At 35.9% G+C, this 24,000-nt stretch overlaps 2 protein-coding genes across 4 annotated transcripts; one reads left to right on the top strand and one right to left on the bottom strand.

Annotated features, from left to right (window-relative positions):
• Positions 1 to 547: 547 nt before the first annotated feature.
• LOC117231582 (protein CDV3 homolog) lies at positions 548 to 3,930 on the bottom strand. Its single transcript, XM_033490149.1, has 4 exons — positions 3,843 to 3,930; positions 3,207 to 3,753; positions 2,269 to 2,687; positions 548 to 2,165 (listed from the first exon to the last, which is right to left on the bottom strand). Exons 2-4 carry the CDS (start codon positions 3,378 to 3,380, stop codon positions 2,027 to 2,029), a joined length of 732 nt encoding a protein of 243 aa, XP_033346040.1. The 5' UTR covers positions 3,381 to 3,753; positions 3,843 to 3,930; the 3' UTR covers positions 548 to 2,026.
• Positions 3,931 to 4,598: 668 nt separating this feature from the next.
• Positions 4,599 to 23,214, top strand: LOC117231720 (pyruvate dehydrogenase (acetyl-transferring) kinase, mitochondrial). 3 transcript variants are annotated; one of them, XM_033490420.1, is made up of 8 exons: positions 4,856 to 4,958; positions 18,427 to 18,634; positions 18,791 to 18,993; positions 19,395 to 19,559; positions 19,861 to 20,036; positions 20,617 to 20,841; positions 20,925 to 21,148; positions 21,649 to 23,214. In XM_033490420.1, the coding sequence occupies exons 1-7, from the start codon at positions 4,856 to 4,858 to the stop codon at positions 21,111 to 21,113; spliced, it is 1,269 nt and encodes a 422-aa protein (XP_033346311.1). In that variant the 3' UTR covers positions 21,114 to 21,148; positions 21,649 to 23,214. The 3 variants fall into 3 exon arrangements, with proteins under 3 accessions (XP_033346312.1, XP_033346313.1, XP_033346311.1); XM_033490421.1 differs by lacking the exon at positions 21,649 to 23,214 and having other exon boundaries at positions 4,599 to 4,958; positions 18,809 to 18,993; positions 20,925 to 21,113; XM_033490422.1 differs by lacking the exon at positions 18,427 to 18,634 and having other exon boundaries at positions 4,600 to 4,958; positions 18,809 to 18,993.
• The last annotated feature ends 786 nt before the right edge of the window (positions 23,215 to 24,000 follow it).

Here is a 24,000-nt window from a genome sequence, read left to right as displayed (position 1 = left end):
ATGATATATGAAATATATATCTGCAGTATATGTCTTGTAACTTCTATATACAACTTCATATCAGTTTTAAATCTTACTGATATAATCATGACAATCGTGTCTTATGTCTATAAAATTTTGAAATGATTTATGTAACACATACTATATATGTATAAAAGTTTTCTATACTAAGTGTCTAAGTACTTTCACGAGTCACTGCATCTAATTTCGCGTTTACAAATGTTTTCTTATACCAATATGAAGGAATAATTACTTACATGGTTCGATTTATTAAACGAACAAACTGATCGACTCAACTGAACAAACAACTTTAGACTCTCGCATATGGAATTTGCGTACTTCTACGTGGAAATGCCCGTGAAAAGTGCTTTCGATCCTCGAGATAGAACGACTGTGACGGTCGATCGCGCGAACAGAAAACTAACGATCGCAACCACACTCATTTTGAGCATGCACTTATTTCTTTTTTCGTTTTTTTCACATGTTCTGAACCAGTCGCGAGATCACCGACACATCATTGATGGTTCGCGAAATTAAAATGCTTAAGGCAATACTTATAAGTTGTCCTAGGAAATTTATTATAAATAATCACATCCTTTTTTTTTCTTCTTATAGTTCACTATACAAGGCTCCATTTCTTTCTTTTCTGCAATTCTGTGTGTATGGCTCACTTACTCCATTTTGCTTCTTCGAGTTAGATTTTTCTCTTCTATTTGTTTCTCATTTTTTGTTCACCATCAAAAAATAACAGCGCTAGCACCCCGAATTCCTGATATCACATAGGAGAAACTCTACAACTTCTTCTCTTTCTCTTTCCGTACAACCTCTCCCCTGTTTTCATTTCTTTTTCGCAAAAGAAGTCCCTAAATCAACAAAACTAATTAAACAAGTATCAACAAAAGCGTACATACGTCTCCTGTTATTTTATATTGTATGTTCGTTCACGCGTGCGTGTCTCTTCTTTCTATATGACTTCTGCATATGTTTTGAGTTTCCACAAATTAAACTTATCCGATTTCATTATGCTTTGTGTATATGTTCTCTCTGTTTTCTTTCCTTCGTACAATTCTTTTGTATCGACATGTATAGCAGTATTTCTGCACCGTTCCAAAGCCCAGCCCCAGAGTTCAATTATTTCCATGTAATTATTATGTATACATATTTATCCACATATATCTTAATTCATCTAAACTTTTGTGTTCGTTGACGTACGTTACCGTTGAGCGAAACTATTACTCGAAAAGACAGAGCCCGATTAGGACTAATCGACTTTCCTTCTTTATGCAATGCACACGTAATAATATAATATAGTCCTTCCTGCATTAAAACGATGTCACGTTCGAGTATCCAAGTGTTTTTAATCTATAATTTCCGAGACATTTCGAAGGTGATCGACTGACTAACGCGAATGCAAGCACGCTAAATGAAAACAGCAGCACCGTGTAAAAATACAGCGACCACATGAGTGTCTTACGTGATTAATCGCGAAGTTCAACACCTTTTTGCGCTACGAGAGTTCTATCTCGATTTCCGGTTTGTTATGCAAACTCGCGACTTTTCTCCACTGCCCCCATCATCTCTTGATAAAGATCTTTCATCTTTCTAGTATGTAAATTAAAAAATTAAATATAAAACTGATGCTAAATGTGTATATATGTGTGTTTTGAGCATGTTCTCTTCGTATGAAAAAATAAACGTTCGCTTTTCTTTACGAAATTCATCGTAAGCACGAATCACGTTTTCGCGAAAGAAATGGTACATCCGGTTTCACGATAGCAGGCGGGATCTCCTATCGAACGAAATAGGATTTTTTTTCTTTTCCTGGTTTTGTTTTTTGAATCAACGTCTGGCTTTTCGAAAGCTAGAGCACGGTACGTGAATCGATCATGCATCCTACTCGTATGCGTTCCGTTGTGTGTTCTATATCCTAGAAAACATATTTAATAGCGTAACTGGGCCACGAAACGGAGAGAGGCGATGACGTAATAATGATTGTGTTTGTCGTTCGATCAAATCAGAGATGATTTCAGCTTTGATCTTGCGATAGGGCACCATATTTGTTACCCAGAGAGAGCTTCGGCGCTTGTGCTTGCGCATCCTGTACGCTATATGATCTACTTCCCCCTCGATTACGCACTTCTTCAAACGTACCTTCGTCTCGTTTCCTAAAATAAAATTATTTATTTGTTATATACACGTACCGTCTTTCTCCCTGCAAATTCTTCCTTTTTTTATTTTAAAATAATCAAAAGTACTCGTGATACATACCGTCTGCCCCATGGTCCGCTGGGTTCGTTGCTTTGCTGCTGCTTGGAGTTCAATGTTGGGAAATATTCTTCACTATGTATGTCTGGCGCAATATTTTTTGCTCGTTGTCTAGGACTAGCAGCTACTGTTTGGATATTCCTTAAATGTGGAGGCTTATAACTACTTCCTGAAGTAACAGGTGGTGGAGGTGGTGGTGCTGTTTCTGGTGCTGGTTCTGGTTGTGGAGGGAGCTCTGGCTTTTTCCAGGGTCCTGAATGTTTGGTACCACCTTCACCTGACTCTCCATCCGAGCTAATGTCTCCTGTACCTTTTTCATCATCAGATTCTGCATCTATGGATTCGTTCATTGTCAGGTTTCCAATCTTCAAGCCAGTATAGTCTTTTTTCTCTTCTTCAAACTCTCTCCACTCATCTTCATCCTAAAGTAATATATTTTAAACATGCAAAATAATACAAAAATTTCTCCACATAATTTATAATATATTATGAAAGAATCCTATAGAAGCGTTTTATCCAGGTTCACATTACAAAAAAAAAAAAAGACATATCGACAATCCATTGTATAAAAGCTTTTTACTCCAAAATACCACATTTTCGTTCAAAGTAGCATCAATCGCGCACGATAATAATCCCAGAACAGCTGGTTTGTTTCAGCAAGTTTACAAAGGGAAATATCCGTAGCCGCGTAACAATTCAATTATGTAACAAACAATCTGCTCGTCGGACAACGAGGCAACGCGAATCATGTTAGATTGGGAGGATCCAAGTAAGCAGATTAGTTTCAGTAATAGTAAGAATGACGTTTGCAAGAACAAATATGGCAGCGACCTATGGCACCGTATTCGGCACTTTCGCGTGTGACTGTTCACAATTCGAGGATCGAAAGTTCAACGAAAAATGAAGGACAAGATACACATGCGGAATGGACGAATGTTCACCTCGGTTTGTTGAGTTTCTTCCCCCTCCGGGTTCACTGGTTTGTCTTTTGATTTCTTCCCCAACCGTTTGCCCGTTTCTTCCAATTTCTTTGCTATCTCCTCTGTAGTTGTGAATTTCTTCCCCTTCGCTTTTTTGCGATCTTTTTTCGCAAAGAAATCATCTAAATCAGCCATGCTGCGATGACTTACGCGGTGCACGCGTGATTATTCGTCGGACAAGTTTTTTTCACAGAAACACGAGGGACAGCCTCAGCACGAAATGATCGGAGGCACCGCTGCTGCTGTCCACATGGGCTTGTCTTGGCCGGAAGTCAGGCAATCACTTCGAAGGCAATAGAGTTTCCAAATACGGACTCAACTTTTCCAAGAGTCGATTTACACCGTAAAAAATACGCAAAGAAATCATAGAAATCGATAATATAACCTTTTAACGCTGTATATTGTTTTAATTTCGTAAAATACCGAGAAATATTTTTCTCAACGATGAATATGTGGCGCTGATTGTCTAGCAGAAGACCAACACAAAAAAATCCAAGGGTTACCTAACCTAGAAACGTGGTCGTGTATTTCAAAATTATCGCATCATTCGAGTTATTCAGTAAAACACAGAAACAGTTGGCATGATAGATTACTTACGAATTAAAACTTGGACGTGAGAAATCGTAGAAAGGAGTAATATGTACTAAAAATGTAACTTATATACAGGTTAATTGATCCACGGTTAATGTATACGACATGCACCGTTGGCGGCGCCACGTGATCTATTTCGCCACTTCCGGAATACGAAATGACGCTTCAACTCGGACAATTACCTAGGTGAACAAAAAGAGAATCCCGCATGGTAATACCGTATTTAAACAAAGTGCGAAAAAATCATTTGTCTGATTAAGCAGATTATATGTTATATAATTGTTACGTATAAATGTTTAAGGAAAACTGAAGCAGAATGAATTTCTATATTTTTAAAAAGGTATACCTTAGAATGTTTTCATTCAATGAGTTTTTCATTCAATGAGCTTAATACAAATTCTTCAACTTCTATTCACAGACGTGTTATTCTATTCGGAAATATTAATCGTATATCTACTCACGCTTTTATTTACGTAAATCTTTATTATTGACCTGACATCACACGCTAAAATTGTATCTTTTGTCTAATAATCTTTATCAATTTTTCATTTCTTATCATTGATTTTGCCAAAGGTGTATTATTATAAAATTCGTTACGTAAGAAATTTTTCGTGACCGAAAAATCACGAAATAAAGAAAACGACAAAGGAGAAGGATATTTTGAATGTGGCGCCTCGGGCAGCCCCACTTTTCTCCACCTCATAGGAGTCATGTAAGGGGTACGCAGTCGCGCGATCGGGAACGAACATATAGAGGATCCCTTTCTTGAAACGCCAGTAATCGTGTCTAGTCTTGCCACGAACCATTGCGGTCGGAGGTGTCTCCTATCCTCGTACCGGCGTACTACTCAAAGAAGCCTCGCTGTTCAACCTGCCTGCGGTAGATTGTGACAGTATTCCCGTGACTTTTAAACGACAGCAAAAAATTCTCAGAACAAGCTTTCGAATTTCGAGAGAAAAAAGTCGAAGGAAAACCAAGTCGACGGCTCATTAAGTTCATGTGTTACGACGTACGACGAGATGAAGCTCACGCAAAAGTGTTTCGGGAACATCAGCAAGATGCTGGATTTTTACTCGCAATTCAACCCCTCGCCGCTTTCGATAAAACAGTTCATCGATTTCGGTGAGTGTGAGGAGCTCGCTTTATTGGCAACTTTACACACCTCATCCAATTCTGAGCCTCAAGTGTCGAGAGACGTAGTAGACTGTATCTCCTTTTACCTACACCTCGCTTTTTGTTTTCGTTTTCTCGTGTCGTTGTTTAGTTAGAAGGGACGAGAATGGAATCGATCGAACAACGACCTCGATAGAGCACGGGATATCATCTTCAGGGTCGCTTCGGTAAAATCTTGTAACGATCTCGGGGCATCGTCCCCATAGCTAGTTTATATTCTCAGTCAACAGCGACGATTGAATGCCAGCGATGGCGTTACTGCACCTTTTGTTTTCGTGGCTTGATGCAAACCAAAAATTAAGTACAAAAACTGATACTTTCGCGAATAGGCCATTTCTGTTTAGTTGCGACTAATAATTCAGCCGCGTCATTTAAATTATACCTGATCGATGCTCTTATAGCAAAGTATAGAATTGAAAATGTGACATGATGTAATAGTCATACGAGTAAACAAAGTAGTCATCGCAACGTAAATTCGTCCCCTGTTCGATCAACAACCTTGACGATTAGGTTTTGAGTTAGTTACGGCGCTGAATGATCGATTACTTAAAGAGTAATGTCAAGTACGTATATCTTACTACAAGATTATTGCGTGTAATCTTCCCAAATTTGTTTTTTTTTTTTCATATAAAATTGAATCAAAAATATTAATACTTTTGATATCAGATATCTAAAGGTCGGTAAGAAAATAGGGCTCGAAATTGTTACACAAAATCGAGATTTTTCAGTAGAGAAGCCATTTACAATCCATATTTACGCATTTCCGTCATAGCAATCTAACGAGTACCACGAATTTCTAAAAATAAAATAAATTGGAGCTTCCATCGCGAAAGATTCGAGGAAAATCGCACGCTTGAAATTTCGAAAGAAATTCAGACATTAAGATGATGTTACACTCTCGGCTTTCGTTTTATCGATCCCCAAATGTCACTGCACTCGTGCAAATGTCAGATTCGTAACAGTTTTCTTAATCTCAGCGCGCCTAATATCTTCGATTCTTGAATTATTCGGCATCTTTGATTAGTTGATGCGATATCGATTTCAGCACAGTGAATCCAATATCGTAATCATTTGGTCACCGAGGTCGCATTAAACTGAGATTAGCCCATAAAATCGTACGAATTTAAGCTTGCATCATTTATTAGCGAGATTACTAAAAAAATTATGAGTTTGAGAAATGAAAAAATTATCAATTACTCTTCCATTTATATCTCTATATAAGATATGAAATCACTTGTTTTAAATTTTATATGTCTGGCTTAATGGAAAAGAAGATTCGGATAGAACAGATTTTCTTAGAAACTACCACATAAATCTGTAAACATAAGATTCTTGGTAAAATATAATGTCGAAGGTTAAAATTTAAGTAATATCATGGTTTATTATGGTTAAGGATCTGTTTAATATGGACGAGTAATACACAATGGACTTCTGTTCACAAGACTCATAATAATTTATCAATAATCTATGAGATCGGAATTATTGTAAAATCGATGCGAGAATCGACTGGAGAGTCGTTTTAGACCAAACCAAGAGACCAAAACAGAAACGCACCTTTATAAGGATTATTTAGAATAAAGATGTGATATAATCGTTTTAAAACCTGAAATTAATACTGTAACGTTTCCATTCCTGTTATATTTCCAACCCAAAAGTTATATTTTACAAAGAATAAATAAACAAGAAAAGAAATGAAAACTTCCAAACGTCGTCGCAAACAAATTCGTCTCCATTTGCCAGCGTTTATTTTCAGAATAAAAACCTTTCTCAACAATAACAAACTTAATGGTCATTGCATTCTTTCCTCATTTCGTTAACATTGTATTTATATATTTATATATATATATATTTCGTCTGTCGATTAACTTTGTTGTCGAACTGTCAGACGTGCCAGACATCACAGAGTTGAGCGTGCCTCGTATTTCAACATTACGCTATTGTCTGTTCTTGTTAATGAGTCGACAACTGTACAGTCACCATATTCATATGTATGTCAACACAATGAGAAAAAGTGCGATCTACACGAATTGAGGAACTCGTATCGAGAAATAAACTTTCATTTTAAACTAACTAAACATTTTAGACAATATTATCGATATAAACAATGATTTATATTGCAAAATATATTTAATTAACTGTCGAATGAAAATATTTCTAGAAAAGCAACTATTGTTACGAGATCCGTAACTTTTTAAGAAGTTGTCGGATTTTTCCTTGACATTGCTGATACATTCTGACGCTCGCTGCGGTACCATCGTCATCACAAACGTTTTGGTTTGTTTAAAATTAGTAACGACGCTTGATTTTCAAAACAGAGATCAGGACTCAAGCGGTTTCACGCGGCGAGCAATTTAGCTACATTATTATCAAGAATTCTATGCAGCGTTTTGTTTGTTAAGTTGATTACGCGGCTGATAAATAATGCCAATGGCACGAGTCACGAGGCGCAATAACATCCTGTTTCGCTTTTTATCCGCACTGTCTACAGTCTGGAATTAACGGATATGAATTCGTTGTTTTTTTATTCGCATATTCAGTCACGCGCCTGCTCGTATCTATCGTTTTCTGATGAAAATAAGTTTGGCCAATATCGAATAAAAATTAAACCCTGACTCGCTGATAACGGGAATCTTCAGTCAGAATAAATATTGTCGCGGTGTTTGCCTTTTGAGTGTTGCGCTAAGATCAGACCTTGGCGAATCTGGTTCACATAGATCGCTTTAACTCTACTGTATAGCAAAGTGGTACTCTAAACAGAGGTACTTTCTGTCAGAGTGTCTTCTTTCACGTGGAAGCTGCTTAAGCCGCTTTTCAGGACGTGGCAAACAATTTATGGGTCTTTTGATCCATGAATAACGCGTTGTAATTCCTCAAATTATCATCAATGGCACGAACAAACTAGTTATTGTGCTTGTATTTCGCATTTTGTACACTATTCGCAAACGACAACTATAACTATATATATATATATATATATATATATATATATATATATATATATATATATATATATATTTAATTTATTCAAGATGTGCAAATTAATGAACGAATTAATAACAAATTGCATTTATACAAAATTAAAAAGAGGATAACAAATTGCATTTATACAAAATTAAAAAGAGGATAAAGCATAGTATCTTGATGATTTCGTAACGTGTCTACGCCGTAGATCGTCGATTGTGGATTTTGAACAGGTTGCATTCTACGAAAAGTCAAAGTTGACCAATTAACTTCCAATTCTTACATCGAATTCGGCCACTGTCAATGGTTTCTGGTGACTTTCACGAAAATAGAGTAACGTATACATTGGTAGTACGAATGGAACGCTGGAATTCTGCCACTTTTTCACGTCATTCGATCAACGTGGGCGCGAAAACCTTTGGAATTTGAACTTTCAATACATTCCGCTTTAAATTCGCGCCAGCGCAATTTTCACGTAGACCAACCCTGTTACTATTTTTTACCCGGAAATTGTTCGTAATTCCATACAAATTTCCCGAAAGCTTGTCATTATAATTGTTTACACGTTGAAAGATATAATAACTCTTGTAAATAAGCGATGAAGCTATGAAATTTTGCCAACAGTTAAGGATATATCTGGTATTATTATGAAATGTGCAACAAGATGCAAAGATATATATTTAGTTACTTAATAATATGAAATTGATTATCGAACTTGGAAATTACTTATCGTCTCTTTCTTCTGTCGACTTTATTCGATGCCGAAGTTTTTAATTTAACAATAGGGTCATGCTCTTTGTTTCAAACTTGAGAATATGCCACGAAGAAAGTTTGCGAGAGCTTGAGGACTTCGTCAATCTTCCATCTGCATATCGTATCGTTTTTCACCAGCAATTTTAAGTAATTTTTCATTTTCTTCATATCTTTGTTTCAATTTTACTGTGTTTAAAATAATTAAGGTAACATGTTGCGGCAAAAGCTGTTGGATGATCATAGATATAGAAATACAAAAACCTAACGAAACCTGCGTGTACTTAAACGACCCAGTTTGCAATTGACGTAAGTAAAAATAAGGTTGCAAGCGGAGTGTTAAGTCGTGGTCTCTGAAAATCGACTTTCCAGAAATTATTTGTAATTTTAATCACACTCTTATTTTCTGTCCACTATTTGCCTGCTGCTACCATTTGTACTCTTGAGTAAATAATAATGTAGACCCATTAACGATATGGTGCAAAAGAGGATACACAATTTTTCGGCTGTGAGGAAGAAATTTAATAAATATTACTACTATTATTCTTGACTAAATAATGGACCGAAATAAGGATACATTTTAAAATATACAACGACGTGTAAAAGATTTTTACCACGAGTTTAAATCGTAACATATAAAATATTCGTTCTCGTTGGTATCCATTCTTTTTCCTTTGGTAAATTTTCAAGCTGAGAATTTTCTCTTTCATAATATAGCTCTTTTGTTTATTCATATAAGCGTGCATAAATGCATTCCTTTTAGGATTCTGTAAAGTGAGAGTTATTAAAAATTCAACATTTCCTACGTTACCACTTGATATTTGCCTTTCTATCGATCTTTTTGTTCTGTAGAACAGCAATGGTTAAACGTTATGAACGCCAAACACGTAGCAAGAATTTCTGTTATCGACGGCCTCCATCTAAAGCAATAACAAGTTGCTTCGATTTCATAATATTTTCAATTTATTCGTCGTGCTTTTGGTTCCTTTCACTCGAATCGAGACGTTGATTGCCCAACGTTGTAAATTCGCGGTATTCCTTTCTTGTTGCTAATTGCCCGTAAAATAAATTGACATTAATTCGACATTTACCAAGCGTTATCTAATTCATTTAGCGAACGTGTTTTCTGTATGTATGCAGCCGGCGTAAGTCACGGGATGCGCGTTGCCCTATGAAGCGCGTGTATCTACGTGCCTACTGTTGCACATTGAGATTGAAACTTTTAAAACTAAACAGCTGCTTCCTCTGACCGATCATAGATGCTCGTCGACCGTTCTAGAACTACCTATGGGACAGTGCTTAACACGTACAACACGTACAGTAAAAAAATACCGATAGCCGATGAGTAACAATTGTTTTCCTACCAACAATAGTATTTTTCTCGTTGATTTGCTGAATAATTTACTTCCAATTCGTTGAAATTAAGCTAATAAATTCCTCGGTAATTGTTTCTTTGCTAACAAGAAAATATGAGTTACGTAGGACGTTACTGAGATGTAAAATTAGGAGACAAGAATACATTGAATGAAAATATTAAAAATTTTTTGAATCAAATATATCAAATTAAGTAATAATGTAATTAAAAAATTTTCCTTTCAACATATCGCAATTGAAATCCATTTTTTTGTTGTTTCTTCTTTTTGACCAATATTTTACATTCGCAAGAATTAAAATGGACTTGACGGAAATTAATTTGTCATTATTAAGTATCAACGTTACGTGTTAAGTTCAGTTCTATCGCTGTAGTAATTTCTCGTTAATAAGCGACTCGATCAACAGGTTAAATTCAAGTTGCAAATGTGTTCACGTTAGATTGCTGGTAAATATCGTGAGTTGAAGTAGACAATTGTTTTGAAACGAGCGGAAAATTACGAGACACTTGTTAATTTACATACAATGGTGAACCATTGCACTCACAATTCCCATATGGGAGATGCATCGCTCGAAAAAATGATTAGAATGCTTCCAGTTCCAATGCTCCAAGTTCTCCGCGGGAGGAGTAACTGGGACTGCAGTCTGGCCGAGTTTTTACTCCGAGACTGGTTTGCACTGGTAAAAGTATCGTTCATCCATTCCTTGAAATCCGACTATTAAACGGACGTCTAGCCTTGAGAAAATAGGTGTTTTCTCTCTTCCGGACTACTTAGAAACATCCATCAATTTCAATTTCAAATTATTACTTGAAAAAAAAAAATATAAAAGTAATAGAAGATATATTTCTATGCAACCTTATATGACAGAAATGTATTTCCACATACATACAATGAAAAGAATACGGAGAGATTTTTTTTATTTATTTTTCGACGATAAGACAAACTTTCTCTGTTGTTACCAAACAACGATTTATCCATTATGCTTATATAATCCCTCGACACGTGGATTGTTTACACGTAAGTATCAGATATCATGGCATGTTACAACGTGACGCAACGCGTAATTGGCAATTAAAATTTTTTCGATAAATTTTTATTTCGCTTGGAGTTATCAGCAGGCATGAAATACTCGGCGATATTTTGCGAAAAGAAGCGACGCAACCTTTGGTATTCGAGAACATGAAAACGATATAGGCTTTGCGAGTTCCACATTAAGCGACCGTTCAAGCTGTCGACTTTCGTAGAACCATCGAAATCAGTTTTGTCGATCGTCCTAAAAATATTTCGTAACACGTGATTTTCCAGATGAAAAAGAAACCTGTACGTTTCTATTTTCCCTGCGATAGTTTGAGCAACTCGAGGGAATTATCAAATATTCTTGAAGGTCTTTGTCGATGAAATTTCGGTAACCATCGATGGTCAAGTTCATCGGGATTAACATATGCGTTGGGATGGATAAGATAGCTTTCTCGTAGGCCACTTTTTATCATGTTTGCACTTTCATCATCATCGAGAAAATGTTCCTTACACTCTCGCGTGTACATAAATCGGACGCTACTTCGCGTCCTCCAATTTTATTAATGCGTCGCCGTTATACGATACTGGCCTATAACGTCCGCCGGAAATAAATCTATTTTTACGAAAGTATCTACCTCGTTCGATTCGTGAAGTAAACTAGACCGGAATAAAGCATCTACTGTCACGGAATCAGAATAAATAAACAAGTGACTAAATCTGATTTCAAATAATAAAATAATGAAGCAACGTCCTAAATCGAATGTACGGATGTATTTATAAACAGGCTTCGCGTATATTTGTTAAATCCGGCATAATGTGACTCTTGGGATATCTTGAAAGTCGAGAATCAAGATAATTGGAAGAAGATTAGAACGAAAATGAGAACTTCGAGTCGCCGAAGGAAATTGATTTAAAATAGCACAAACAGTCGATATATGACGTAGATACTGTTTCTGAAGCCAGTTAACAAGTTTATAATGGTAGTTGTTTCTTTGAATTGAAAAAGCTTGCGTCTTTTAATTCTAATGCTCGATCCCCACAGGATCGATCGATCGATGTCTATACATATATTCGTTGTCGTCGTTTGAACCTCGACCTCCTGGTCGCAAAGTCATTTTCCACTTCGTCACATCGAGTTTTCCAATAAAGGCGAGAACGTTTAATTTCATCTTTCTCGTGTTACATAAGGCGTGTGTGTAGTGTTAACATCAGAGTTAATGCTGTTAATCAACAATAATTACGTTCTCGAAGCGTGTTCAGCAGCACGTTGCAAGCTCGTTTTCTATCTTATGTAACGTTTCCTGTTCAGTTTTATCCTGTGGACATTAAACGGCCAATTATCTGAAATGAAACGAGTTTTCTACCATAACTACAATGACTCACGAAATTATTCGAAAACGGATAAAAAGATTCCATGAATATATTGTGTGTACATATGTTATGCGAAAAATAACCGCAGTATCATGATTAGACGACGAGTTTGTAAGCAAATTTATATTTCAGTGAAATTTTAATACTTTCGGTATTTTATCTATTTTTGTATAATTAGTAATTTACTGCACTTTTCGGATACAATACTCAGTATAAGTTCAATAATATTTCAACAGTCTATAAAATATGCAAAAAATATATTATATCAATATTTTTGTACACTATTCGTATCCTATCAGTAAAATTCTTGAAACAAATCTGAAACTATACGTGGAAAATATAAGATATTTAATGAAGTTATTTTTGATTAAATATATTACACATACACCTGTAGACTGGCTATTTTTACCGATATAATTATGACAGTCGCGTCTCAATACGGTAAATCCGAAGCGTTCGAATGACTTCGTGAATTAGAGTACATGTGCAAATTCGTTCTCCGCGGAAATGGAAATATCGGTCCGCAGATAGATAACGGGTGGAGAAAATCGTTTCTATCTTCGTTTGTAGGCTGAATGATTTACAGCGATTCAATTCATGTTCCTCGGATGAAGGGCGTCAGTGCGATTGGTTTGAAAGCTGGCTCTTTTCATCGGGAATGTCTGTTTCTCGATATCCCGTTGCTTCGTTCTGATACTCGGAAAAACAATGAACGAATGTAAATAAAATTATTAGAAAGGCGGATCGATGCGTACGAGTCTGGACAGAGAGACTTTGTAGCAACGTGTTATATTGAAACATGGCCACGATGCGTCATCATTTACGTTTATCATTGCCTGTATCACATACTGCGTTATTGCTTCTGTGTAAAAGTCATACACATGTATATATGCTCTTTTGTAAATGTCAATGTAACTTTTATATTATATCTCTAACGCTAAAAGCCTTTAAAGATTATCTGAAAATTGGAAAATTAGTTAGTACGCTATATCATATCTTCTTTTTGGCTTTTAGCAAATAGAAATACTCTTTAAAAAAGTAAACACTCGCGCGATCGATTTTTATAGGTAGTCAATAAAGTAATTAATATCACAGTAAATCAATAGACAGATTCATTTTTCTAATAATAATCGTAGAAAATTGGCAAATGTAATCAGAGATACGGAAAAGACACGGGACGATGCGAGATATTAAGTTCTGGAGGGAATCTCGTGTGTCTAGCCTGGTACATCGGGATCTACTTCATTGGAATCAAAATAGGAGAACCTTATCGATAGAAGATAGATATTAATAGCATTTCTTATGAAAATGCGTATCGTTATGATAAGGATGTAGTTAAAGAAATAGTACACAAATAATGATTTATTTTATCTAAATATCGTAACGAATACTAAATATAAACTGTGCATGAAATATGTCTCTGCAAAATATGTGCTGCGTACGTTTTCAACACTTTACTGCGTACATCCTTATATTTCTGGAATCTTAACTTTTTCATAAATGAATAAACATCCATAGTTTATGAATCGAGGACAGAGCTTGATATACTTTTAAAACGAGCGTTGTATCATCTGGTAATCACGAGGTAAAAAATTATAGAAATACTTTCGCGCAATATTTCCGTATTCGATAAAGCAATGCGGTTCTATTAAAAGAAACGATAATTGAATATAATCCTTTTAATTCTCGCAGAGCTCCGTGAAATAAAAGACTCCTTTGGAAGCTTGAGAATCCATCGCACTCTCATTTGATCAAAGCTACTAATTACGCGATTTACTCCAGGCGACTGGGTTAAGCTTCATTCGCTTCTTCGTTACCTGTTCTTCAATTCGCTAAAGATTCTCAATGATACGGCGCATATGGGTCAAGCTGTTCGCTGTCGAACAGAAGTTAATTCACTTTTCACTCAAGGAAGAATTGTGTCACGTGCATTGGATTATGGCATACTGTTCGTTAAGAACTTAACAAATGGTCGTATTTCATTCTTTTTTTATCGTTTGTCGAAGTTTATTACGGCCTGTTACATGAATATGCTTGCAGTCTACTGATTAGGTTTGCTCCTTGAACGGTAACTTATTCGATAGGTTTCATTTATGAATTAGCTACCAAGCAAAGAGAATCGATCACATTGACATTTGAAATAAGGAACGCCGTCAATCGTAGAATCACCATTGTCATTTCTGTATTATGCAGCTGCACTTGTCGTCTTCTTTCCTTTAAAATGTCCGTGCAGGTTCTCAATGATTCGATTGAACTGCTATAGAAAACGTATGACGTTCTCGAATGTACAGAGAACGATCCATTGAGAGACATTGCATGCTTCGCTGCAGTTCGATGCGGTGTCTGACCTTGCGAACAATCGCGATGAACTCCTTGGCAAATCGGCCAATGGACTGTGCACCTCTGTACGCAAGGTGAAGCGCTGTTTCGTTAATGACATGCATAAGAACATGCACAAGAAGTACAGAGTCCGTCTGCGAAATATATAATCGCGCGAAATATGTAAACAATCTCCATTCTTTCGCGTTGTTGTTCACGTTCTGTTTGCTTTCAAAACATGTCGATCCGATTTCGCAATATTGTATCAATTAGGCACGTTTTTTCTCCTTTGTCTGGGTCGCGTTATCGGTTGAATGAAACTTCCAGCATTCTTTGTTTATCTGGAACTGAACGAGTCTCGAAGAAAGTACTTTTACCAAAACACGTAGAGATTATTTTTTCTAACTACGATTCACGTGTTTTGTCTGGCAGAAGGTTTTTTACGATCGTCTGGTTCTTTCCTAATTAATGCGATCTCATATTAAAAAAGAAAAAAACGCGAAAGAGGTTGATAATTGGAAAGTTTTTCAACATCGCAGACACATGAACCGGAAAGAGAAAGATAATATTGCCGAACAAGCGAGTACTTGCAATGTTTGAAAATTGTTATTCTTAAAAGACGCAACACATCGTTTCTCGATATTTATGGAAACTCAATTTAAGGAATTTTCTGGGAAAGGCATATAAAACAAAATAATTAACCGAGTAATAAATTGCGTTGAGTAAGTTTCGGTTCTAGCTTTTCTTTTAACATTAGCTACTGTTGAATTTATATTTGTTAGATAACGTGGAATATCCTGATATTTATGCAAATTTATATTTATGTAAATGTAATGAACAAGATACAATTTACAAAGAAACCTTTCGTCCTCTGTATGAACGTTATAACTAGCTTACGAGGCTCTTAACAAATTTTATTCCTTTCACGTTTGTAAGATAAATAACAGTTTCATAAAAGTAATGAATGAAAAATTATTTTGTCTGTATATCATAATCCTGCTAATCCCTTTTCGATAATGTTTCTTAATTAATCCACGAAAGCAATAAAACGTAATATTCCTAGTAATTGATTTAAGAATAATCTCCACGAGGTATTGTACAGCTTAAATGTTATTTGATGTTACAATTAAATGATAATGATACTGATATAGATATCGAAAGGGACGATTTTATGGTTCATTCCGCGGATTTTTGCGTGAACAGATAACTCAACGAAAACCAGTTTGTTTTGACCAATTTCGATCATAGAGAACTCTCATAAAAAAATATCCTCTATCTTGTTCAACCTGCTCGGTGCTGATAAAACCAATAGGTGATTTCACGGCAATTTGTTATCTTGCCAGTATATCAGCTGCTCACCGATCTATCCAATTAGAAAGAAATGCAATTTCCTGTAATGGAAAACCTGACATTTGAAAAATTTCAATAGAAATGCTCTTATTATCGACTAACCTTGCTGATAGTCAAAACTCAGGTTTTAAAATTTGAAGAATTTTTAAAAGGAAAAAGGAAAGGAATTATTCAAATACTGGGAGAATCTATCCATATTCTGACATAGAATCTACGAGCATGTGAAAGTATTATAAACCTGGCAAATAACTTATTTCTATTAAATTTTCATTTGTAATAATAGAAATTTCTGGTTAAAATTCTAATATCGTTGACAGATCGAACAATCTTGTGCGCCGATTATGAAACTTACTATTATACGTGATGTATATATATGCAATCTAGTAAAATCACTCAACGAATACGAGACAAATTTAATCCAATTGAGCAATGAGATCAAGTTATTGTTCGATGGAAATGCGATATCGCGGATGACGTAAATGCTGGTCAAATCCTACCTCTGTTAACCGACCACTACTTTATCACAAATATTTATATTCTTGATCAAACAGGGGAGACAGTAAAACACAATCTCGTCTGTCGGTACACTTTACCGAATGCACAGAGAATTCTTTTATCTATAAAATATTAGATAGAGCACGATACTTTGAATAATTTATGCATTTTTGCATATTACGAAAGAAGCCGTGTACCTTCTTATGTGCATATTTGCCCTTTGAAACCCAGAAATATATAAAAATCCACGGTTTATTCATCAGAGTCAATACCTGCAGGAGTAAATGTCAGCCACTTTTAACCTAAAGATACTTTTGGAATCCATTAAAGCCGTTGCTTCGGCTAAACAAATTTACCCAGACGTATCTCAGTCTCTTTCTTCCGTATTCTGAATTACTCTTCGTCAACTCAACGCCATGGTGATTAAGCAGCGCCGCTTTAATTGAAAATTAAATAATTAAACAATTGCGGCTCGGCTGCGAAGAGAAACTCAAGCACAGCCTTATTGTACTTGATGCAATGTATACAATTAGACGTGGAATTAGTATTATCAATACTGATACACATTTGTTATTTAGGTTACTAAGTCTACAAGCTACGTAAACAATACGATCGATTGAATGACGTTTCACAGATAATACACGGCGCAATAAGTCGATTTCTTTGAAACAATCGCTATCGATCGACCACTCCTTAAATCGTGTGTAAAGATGTTATTTTTGGTTGTAGTCGAGAATCTCTGTTTTTACCATCACGACTATTATAAACAACAAGTTTGGTTAAAATTATATTCTATCGATCAACCGATAAATCAAATTTTCCAAGAGACGTGCACGTAACTGGAATATGAAAAGCGTCTGTTCCATGGCGATATGAGGCCAACGCCTTGCCAGAATTGATAAAACGTATCAATTTTGCCAGGCTCGTGCCCACACGATCGAAGTAGCAAGGAAACGCATACACGTAAGCAAGTATAATATATGTATGTAGGAAGGTTGATCTACGACCTACTTATAGCTTCCTAAAACTCGATACTACTACAAAATGCTTTTTCCAATGACTCGACCGCATACCTTTCTAATCTATGATAATTTAACACTCTAAATGATTTCCGTTTCATCAATGAAGAATCCATATTACAACCATTTTCACATATTTCGTAAATACACGAGATTTATCGAAACATAAGAGATTAAATGAGAAGAAATAAATTTTCTCTACAAACGCGACGCATTATTTTCTAATCTAAGTTTCTAGACATATATTGATCTTTGTTCCGCCGACGAGGATGTTTCAATTATTTTTATATGCCACGACAATTTATGATATTTACCAAAATGTCTCGAAACGCAAAAGCAAAAAGAAAGAGAGAAAAATTAACGCGAACTTCTCGACTGACGCAAATAAGACAAACGCATTGCAAGATATCGCGTATCGTCGTTGCCACGAAATAAGCTACGTTTTCCATGAAATTGTTCTTCCTTTCCTATAAAGCAATCGAGCTTACGCAACGAGACTCTGTTTACAGAGTTCATCGTTCCGCCTTTCTTCGATGCATCAAAACAACTCCAAAACGTTTCGTTTTGATAAAGATTTCATACCAAGTCATTATCGCGGATTTTTTGTACGATTATCTCTTAGAGCCTGGTCTACCGATCACGAGACAGGCAAACATGGCAATAACAAAATATATTTGCAGAATAATTAAAAAGAAAAAAAAAGCAAAGGAATAAGTGATTCATTATTGAATTTCTAATTATAGAAAATGTTGAACGTTTCAGGTCTAAGTGCCTGTGAGAGGAAGTCTTTTATATTCTTAAGGAAGGAGCTACCTGTCCGATTGGCCAATATTATGAAAGAGATCCATTTGCTACCAGAGAATTTATTGAAAATGCCTAGTATGGGTATAGTTAATAACTTGTATGCCACTTCGTTTGAAGATATCATGCACTTCGAGAAGGTTGAAGTGAACGAGACCACTTTAGACAAGTGAGTCTTCAACGTTAGAAAAATCTCTCGAGGGATTTACTTTCAATTCGTTCGTTACGATATCTCGTATAAAGATAACGCTCTTCGTGTCCAGTTTCGATAAAACAATCAATATTTTCTTTCACGCGGACATAAGTAAAATATGGTTAAATTAAGTTCGCTTCTGCCTTATAGATTCTGTCAGACTTTGGTTAAAATCCGCAACAGACACAAGGATATCGTCGAGACGATGGCGCAGGGTGTGCTGGAATTGAAAGAAGCCCACGACGTTGACGTTCAAACGGAGAACAACATCCAGTATTTCTTGGACAGATTTCTAATGTCACGAATCTCCATTCGTATGCTCATCAATCAACACAGTAAGTTTATCGGTGCATTTCGTGTGAATTATAGAAGAAAGACACGATGGTCACTTTGCGGTTAAACAGGTGAATTTTAATACGACAAAATTGAAAATAATTTAGATTACGTTCGAAGATGAAAATGTCTAAAAAATATCTGTTAGGTTGGAGTTTTGCAGATGCCAAAGGTATAATTGTTAAGACGATTTGATCATTTTTAAGGGAGCGAGAAAACATGTGCTTAGTTCTGAAAACGAGTGAAAAGACAATTTAAAACTGCTTCTGTGTAAAAAAAAAAAAAAAAAAAAAAAAGGGAACGTGTCTTGCCATGTTCTTTCCCTGCAATCTTCGTGTATTATCTAACGTACTTGGAGATATTACCGGTATGGTTGTTGAAAGAAGCATATCTTCTGTTGCAGCTCTTCTGTTTGGCAGCGAATTGAATGGGCATAGTACACACGTGGGATCCATAGACCCGTCTTGCGAGATTATCAGCGTTGTGAGAGACGCGTATGACAAAGCGAGATTGCTGTGCGATCAATATTATCTGGCTAGTCCGGAATTGATAGTCCAGCAACATAACGGCAAGTTTGAAAAATGTTGATTGTACTAGAGTATTGCTAGTAAGTAGTATAACATCATCAATTTTTTATAGTAGGTATAGTTTATAGAGTTGCCACAGTGAAACCTTTGAACTTTGCGATCAAAGATGATGTACGTAGAACAGACGAAAGATATATAATAATGAGAAGCTTTCAATGTGGCAATTATTATCGCGTTTTTTATATAGACAGTGACATAGAAAGAACGATAAAAGGAGAATCCTTCTATGAAAGAATTTGTTGTTTTACTGTTCGTTATTTTTTTTTTATTTTTTCTTTTCAGAGCTGGAACGATGTAGTCAAATTAGAATAGTTTACGTACCGAGCCATTTGTTCCATATGCTGTTCGAACTTTTCAAGAACAGCATGCGAGCTATTATGGAGCATCATAGCTCTAGCGAGGAGTACCCGGCGATAGAAGTGATCGTGTCCCGCGGTGAAGAAGATATTTGCGTCAAAGTACGATTTACGAATCATTTTTCAATTTTGCAAACAATTGTAGCAGTTAGAGCATGTAGTCAGACCGACGCGTGAATTACGATAATCGAATCTATCAATAAACACAGTCTGCGTGGAAATTGAGTCAGACGTTTCGCCAACATTGATATCGAATATCGGTGTGTCAGATATTCGATACGAAACATGCTCGCAATCAGAGCGTGTTAACTATATAGAATATCATCAAAATGTGGAAACAATCGTAAGATCTGGGTGTAAGAAGCAGTGAAGAAAGTAGAAATTCAATTCTTACAATTCCCTTCTATAGTCACAATTTTAAAAAGCAGAATTCGATAATGTAGATCGATCGAAGAAACGAATCGCGAATGAAATGTTGCACTATCGCGATATTAATTCCTAATGGGTTAATTACTTAATTAATTGAAATATATAAAATATCCAAAGTATAGTAGACGTTATATAACGTTTAATAGATAAAACAATTTTCCACCCAGGTTCCAAATTTTTAATTATCTTGGTAAAAATATAAGCTTGCATAAATGTCCGCGGTCTAATTACATTACATGGAAAATTCTTGTAGATGTCTGACAAAGGTGGTGGTATTCCACGCTCGCAAATGGACCATTTGTTCAAGTACATGTACAGTACAGCGCCTAAGCCAACCAGAACCGATGCTCACACCGTTCCACTTGCTGGATACGGCTACGGTCTTCCAGTATCACGATTATACGCTAGATATTTCCACGGTGATCTTGTGCTGCAAAGTTGCGATGGTTATGGTACCGATGCTATTATATACCTTAAGGTAAGGACCGTGTATTGTAATTTCATAACGTGATATAATATTGTCTTGTTCTTCATGTATCGAATCGACGTTCCGATCGACAGGCATTGTCGAACGAGGCCAACGAGCTGTTACCAATCTTCAACAAGACTTCCTCCAAGTTTTATCGAACTCAAGTATCAACTACCGACTGGAGCAGTCATTGCGGTGGTGGAATGGCCACGAGGCAACTACGTATGAGCCACGACCAAGGGCACAAACTCCCACGTGGAAAGGAGATTAGCCATTGCTAGTAAAATTCCTTGTCTATGGACCAAAGAGAGGAGAAGTAAGTATATATACGCAGCTTCGACGTTTGAAGAGCGCGAGAGAAAAATATGACAGGACCATTTTTGTTGATTCTCTGACCTTTATATCATCCGGAGGTTTAAACCATTGTTACACTGTTGCAAATTTGTATCATTATTATTTATACTTTCATAAGAACTTCTATAAGAGATATTATCATTGAAGAAAAGCGCAAATGCAATTCTGAACTCAAGTGGAAATATAATTTTGATGTGCAATTTATCTTCTATGGAAAACTTCTATGGAAGTTTTTCTAGACAATTTCTTTTCGCGCTTCTCAACTGTGGCTTTCATTCTTTTCTCGTGTAAATTATTATTATTTATTTATTCTCCTGTAATTTAGAATACAATCTCACGACTTGTAGGCGAGCAGTGCGATTTTATTTGCAAAATGTTAAAATGAGTTCACGCATTCTTTCCATCATACTTAAATGTCTACTAAAAACTGATATTTGGTGTCTGCATTACAATCGTTCTTAGTGTTTCAGTGTTTCCTTTTTAACGAGGCGTTCTGCTAATGAGCACTGACATAATCGACGGAACGTCGTGAGACGGAGCAGCTGCTTCTGCTGTAGGTGATTCGGAAGAAGCCTCACGACTTTCGTGTTACGATTTGTAGAGAAGTAGCAGGGATTTATGTAATCCGGTACATATTTTTCACGACAAACTAGGCAAATTAAAAAAAAGAAAACTAGATGACTGGCCGAGCTGCAGTGACGCTATTGCTTCGTCAGGAACGTCAAGTGTCTGATTGCTCGTTGTACGACGCCCACATATCACGACTATCAAAATTCGACTGCACTTCGCGCGTTTCCAATCTTTTTCTACTTTCTTTTATTTTTTATTTTTCAATTCATTGTGCGTTAGTAACGCAAAATGACGAAAATGATTAAATGTATGGGGCACCCAGATACCTGAGAAAGTTCGTTTTTTTAACATTTAATTTCTCCTCGGCTCTGTTACCTCATTACGTGATTTTAATTAGTAAATGAGAAGTACACAAACGGTTTAGGCAAGAAAATTTGAAATCGTAGAATTTACCTGGGCACCCCATCAAGATCATTTTCTTCTTTTATATCTATAGACACACGTGTTTAATGCTTTTATTGAGCCAGCATTTTAATCGTATAATTAGTTTTATTGTATATAACTGCTTTTATTCGAGCGAGAAAATGTGCAAACGTACGTTTGGCTGAACTTCGTGATTGATCGATACGAAAGCGAGGAGGAATTTTCCACTCGTTAGGGGGAATTTTTATAGGAGGGTGCCACAAAACGTGAACTGTGATTTGATGCGTAATTTTAGTTAAATGTAGCTAGGCGAACTTCGAACCTGTTAATGTACGATGTTATCCGCGTCTGTGAATTTTAAACTGTGTAAAGAAACGAAGAGGAAGATCGATAACTTAACGATTCCTTAGACGTGCGAATTTAAATAAAAGAAGACATGCGAGTCGGGACGACTGGCTGAAAAGGATAACGAACGATGATATTGATATCTAGCTTCAATTTCAGGAAAGTATTTTGTATACCGTGTAACAAGCAACAGAGAAACTCTTAAGGAGCACTTTCAGGTGTCCCAGTTTTCAATGGAAGTTTTATAAGACTAAGCGAAAACAAAGATTTGTACGCGCAATAAATTCCTTTCCTCGCAAACACCGTGAGTTTCGTACGTGTTTCGTTTATATTCTAAGGTATTTTACATGCATTTCGTCATGAACGTGTTAAATTCAGCCAAGAAGGAACTCGAAAAGATTTTAAATGATGCAATATCGTCACGTTCGTGTAGAATCTTCATTGTGAACTGTATATTTTATCCGAAATTATGTAATAAAGACTTCTGTATATGTTTGTAAAGAGCAAAGTACGATAACATTTAATTTCCACAAAGAAACAGGTACAATTTTCATACCTTAGAATACTAAACAATTTTTTAGTCTTTACCCTTCTTAGGATTACTGTAAAGAGACTGCATAATTTGCGTATATGCTGCACGTTTTCTACGATTTATTATCATTTTATTTCTTCAAACGAGAGTGACTATCATAGAGGGAAAGAATTTAAAGAGAATTGCGAGCTATTCCTAAACTCGTTACACTGTCACGCGACAATTATATCCCGTCGAAGGAACGACGTCATTTCTACGAATATGTTTTCTGTGGAATTCGATTCACGAAATGATTTCACAGTGTAGCTGCGAGTATACTCTGTGTGTGTTTCCCCGTGTATATAATTCTAAATTTCTAGAGCACTCGGATTAATATTTGTCTAGAAGACAGTTTCGAGTTATAATTATAGACTGTAGGGGCATTCGCGTGAGTAACGCGAATGAACACTTGTAAACATTGTTAATAAATATATTACAAGATGAAAATGGATAATGTCATTTTTTCATAGTTTAATATTAAACGATTATGTATGAATGAATTCGAAGAATCTAATTCGGTTTGACATCAATACAGCATACAAGGCTTCGATGGAAATTACTGGTCTATCAAGTAAACACACAGAACAATTGTTGTAATGCATTGCTGTAGTTTTATTACGTTTGGCCATGCGTACCATAAATGTGAGTTCGCTCTCGACAAATGTTTCTCTCTGACCTCACGCTTCGCTCGCTAAAAATAATAAAAAGTATATCTTAATAATAACAATAATTTTCATTTATAAAATAACACTACCCTATGTACATGTCTGGCGTCCATCAATGTGTTCAGGTGACTCAACAAATGACTCAACAAAACGTTCTACAATTATCATTGACAAATAAAGCTCGCAATTATCATTGATCGAACGGTGCTCGTCTTCTTTTCTTTGCTGTTTTTTTTTTTT

This window comes from Bombus vosnesenskii, unplaced genomic scaffold, assembly GCF_011952255.1.
Source record: "Bombus vosnesenskii isolate JDL3184/JDL3185 unplaced genomic scaffold, Bvos_JDL3184-5_v1.1 scf7180000013273, whole genome shotgun sequence".
NCBI lineage: Eukaryota > Metazoa > Arthropoda > Insecta > Hymenoptera > Apidae > Bombus > Bombus vosnesenskii.
The sequence above is the reverse complement of the archived record's forward strand: the minus strand, read 5'-3'. Positions and strand labels throughout refer to the sequence as shown.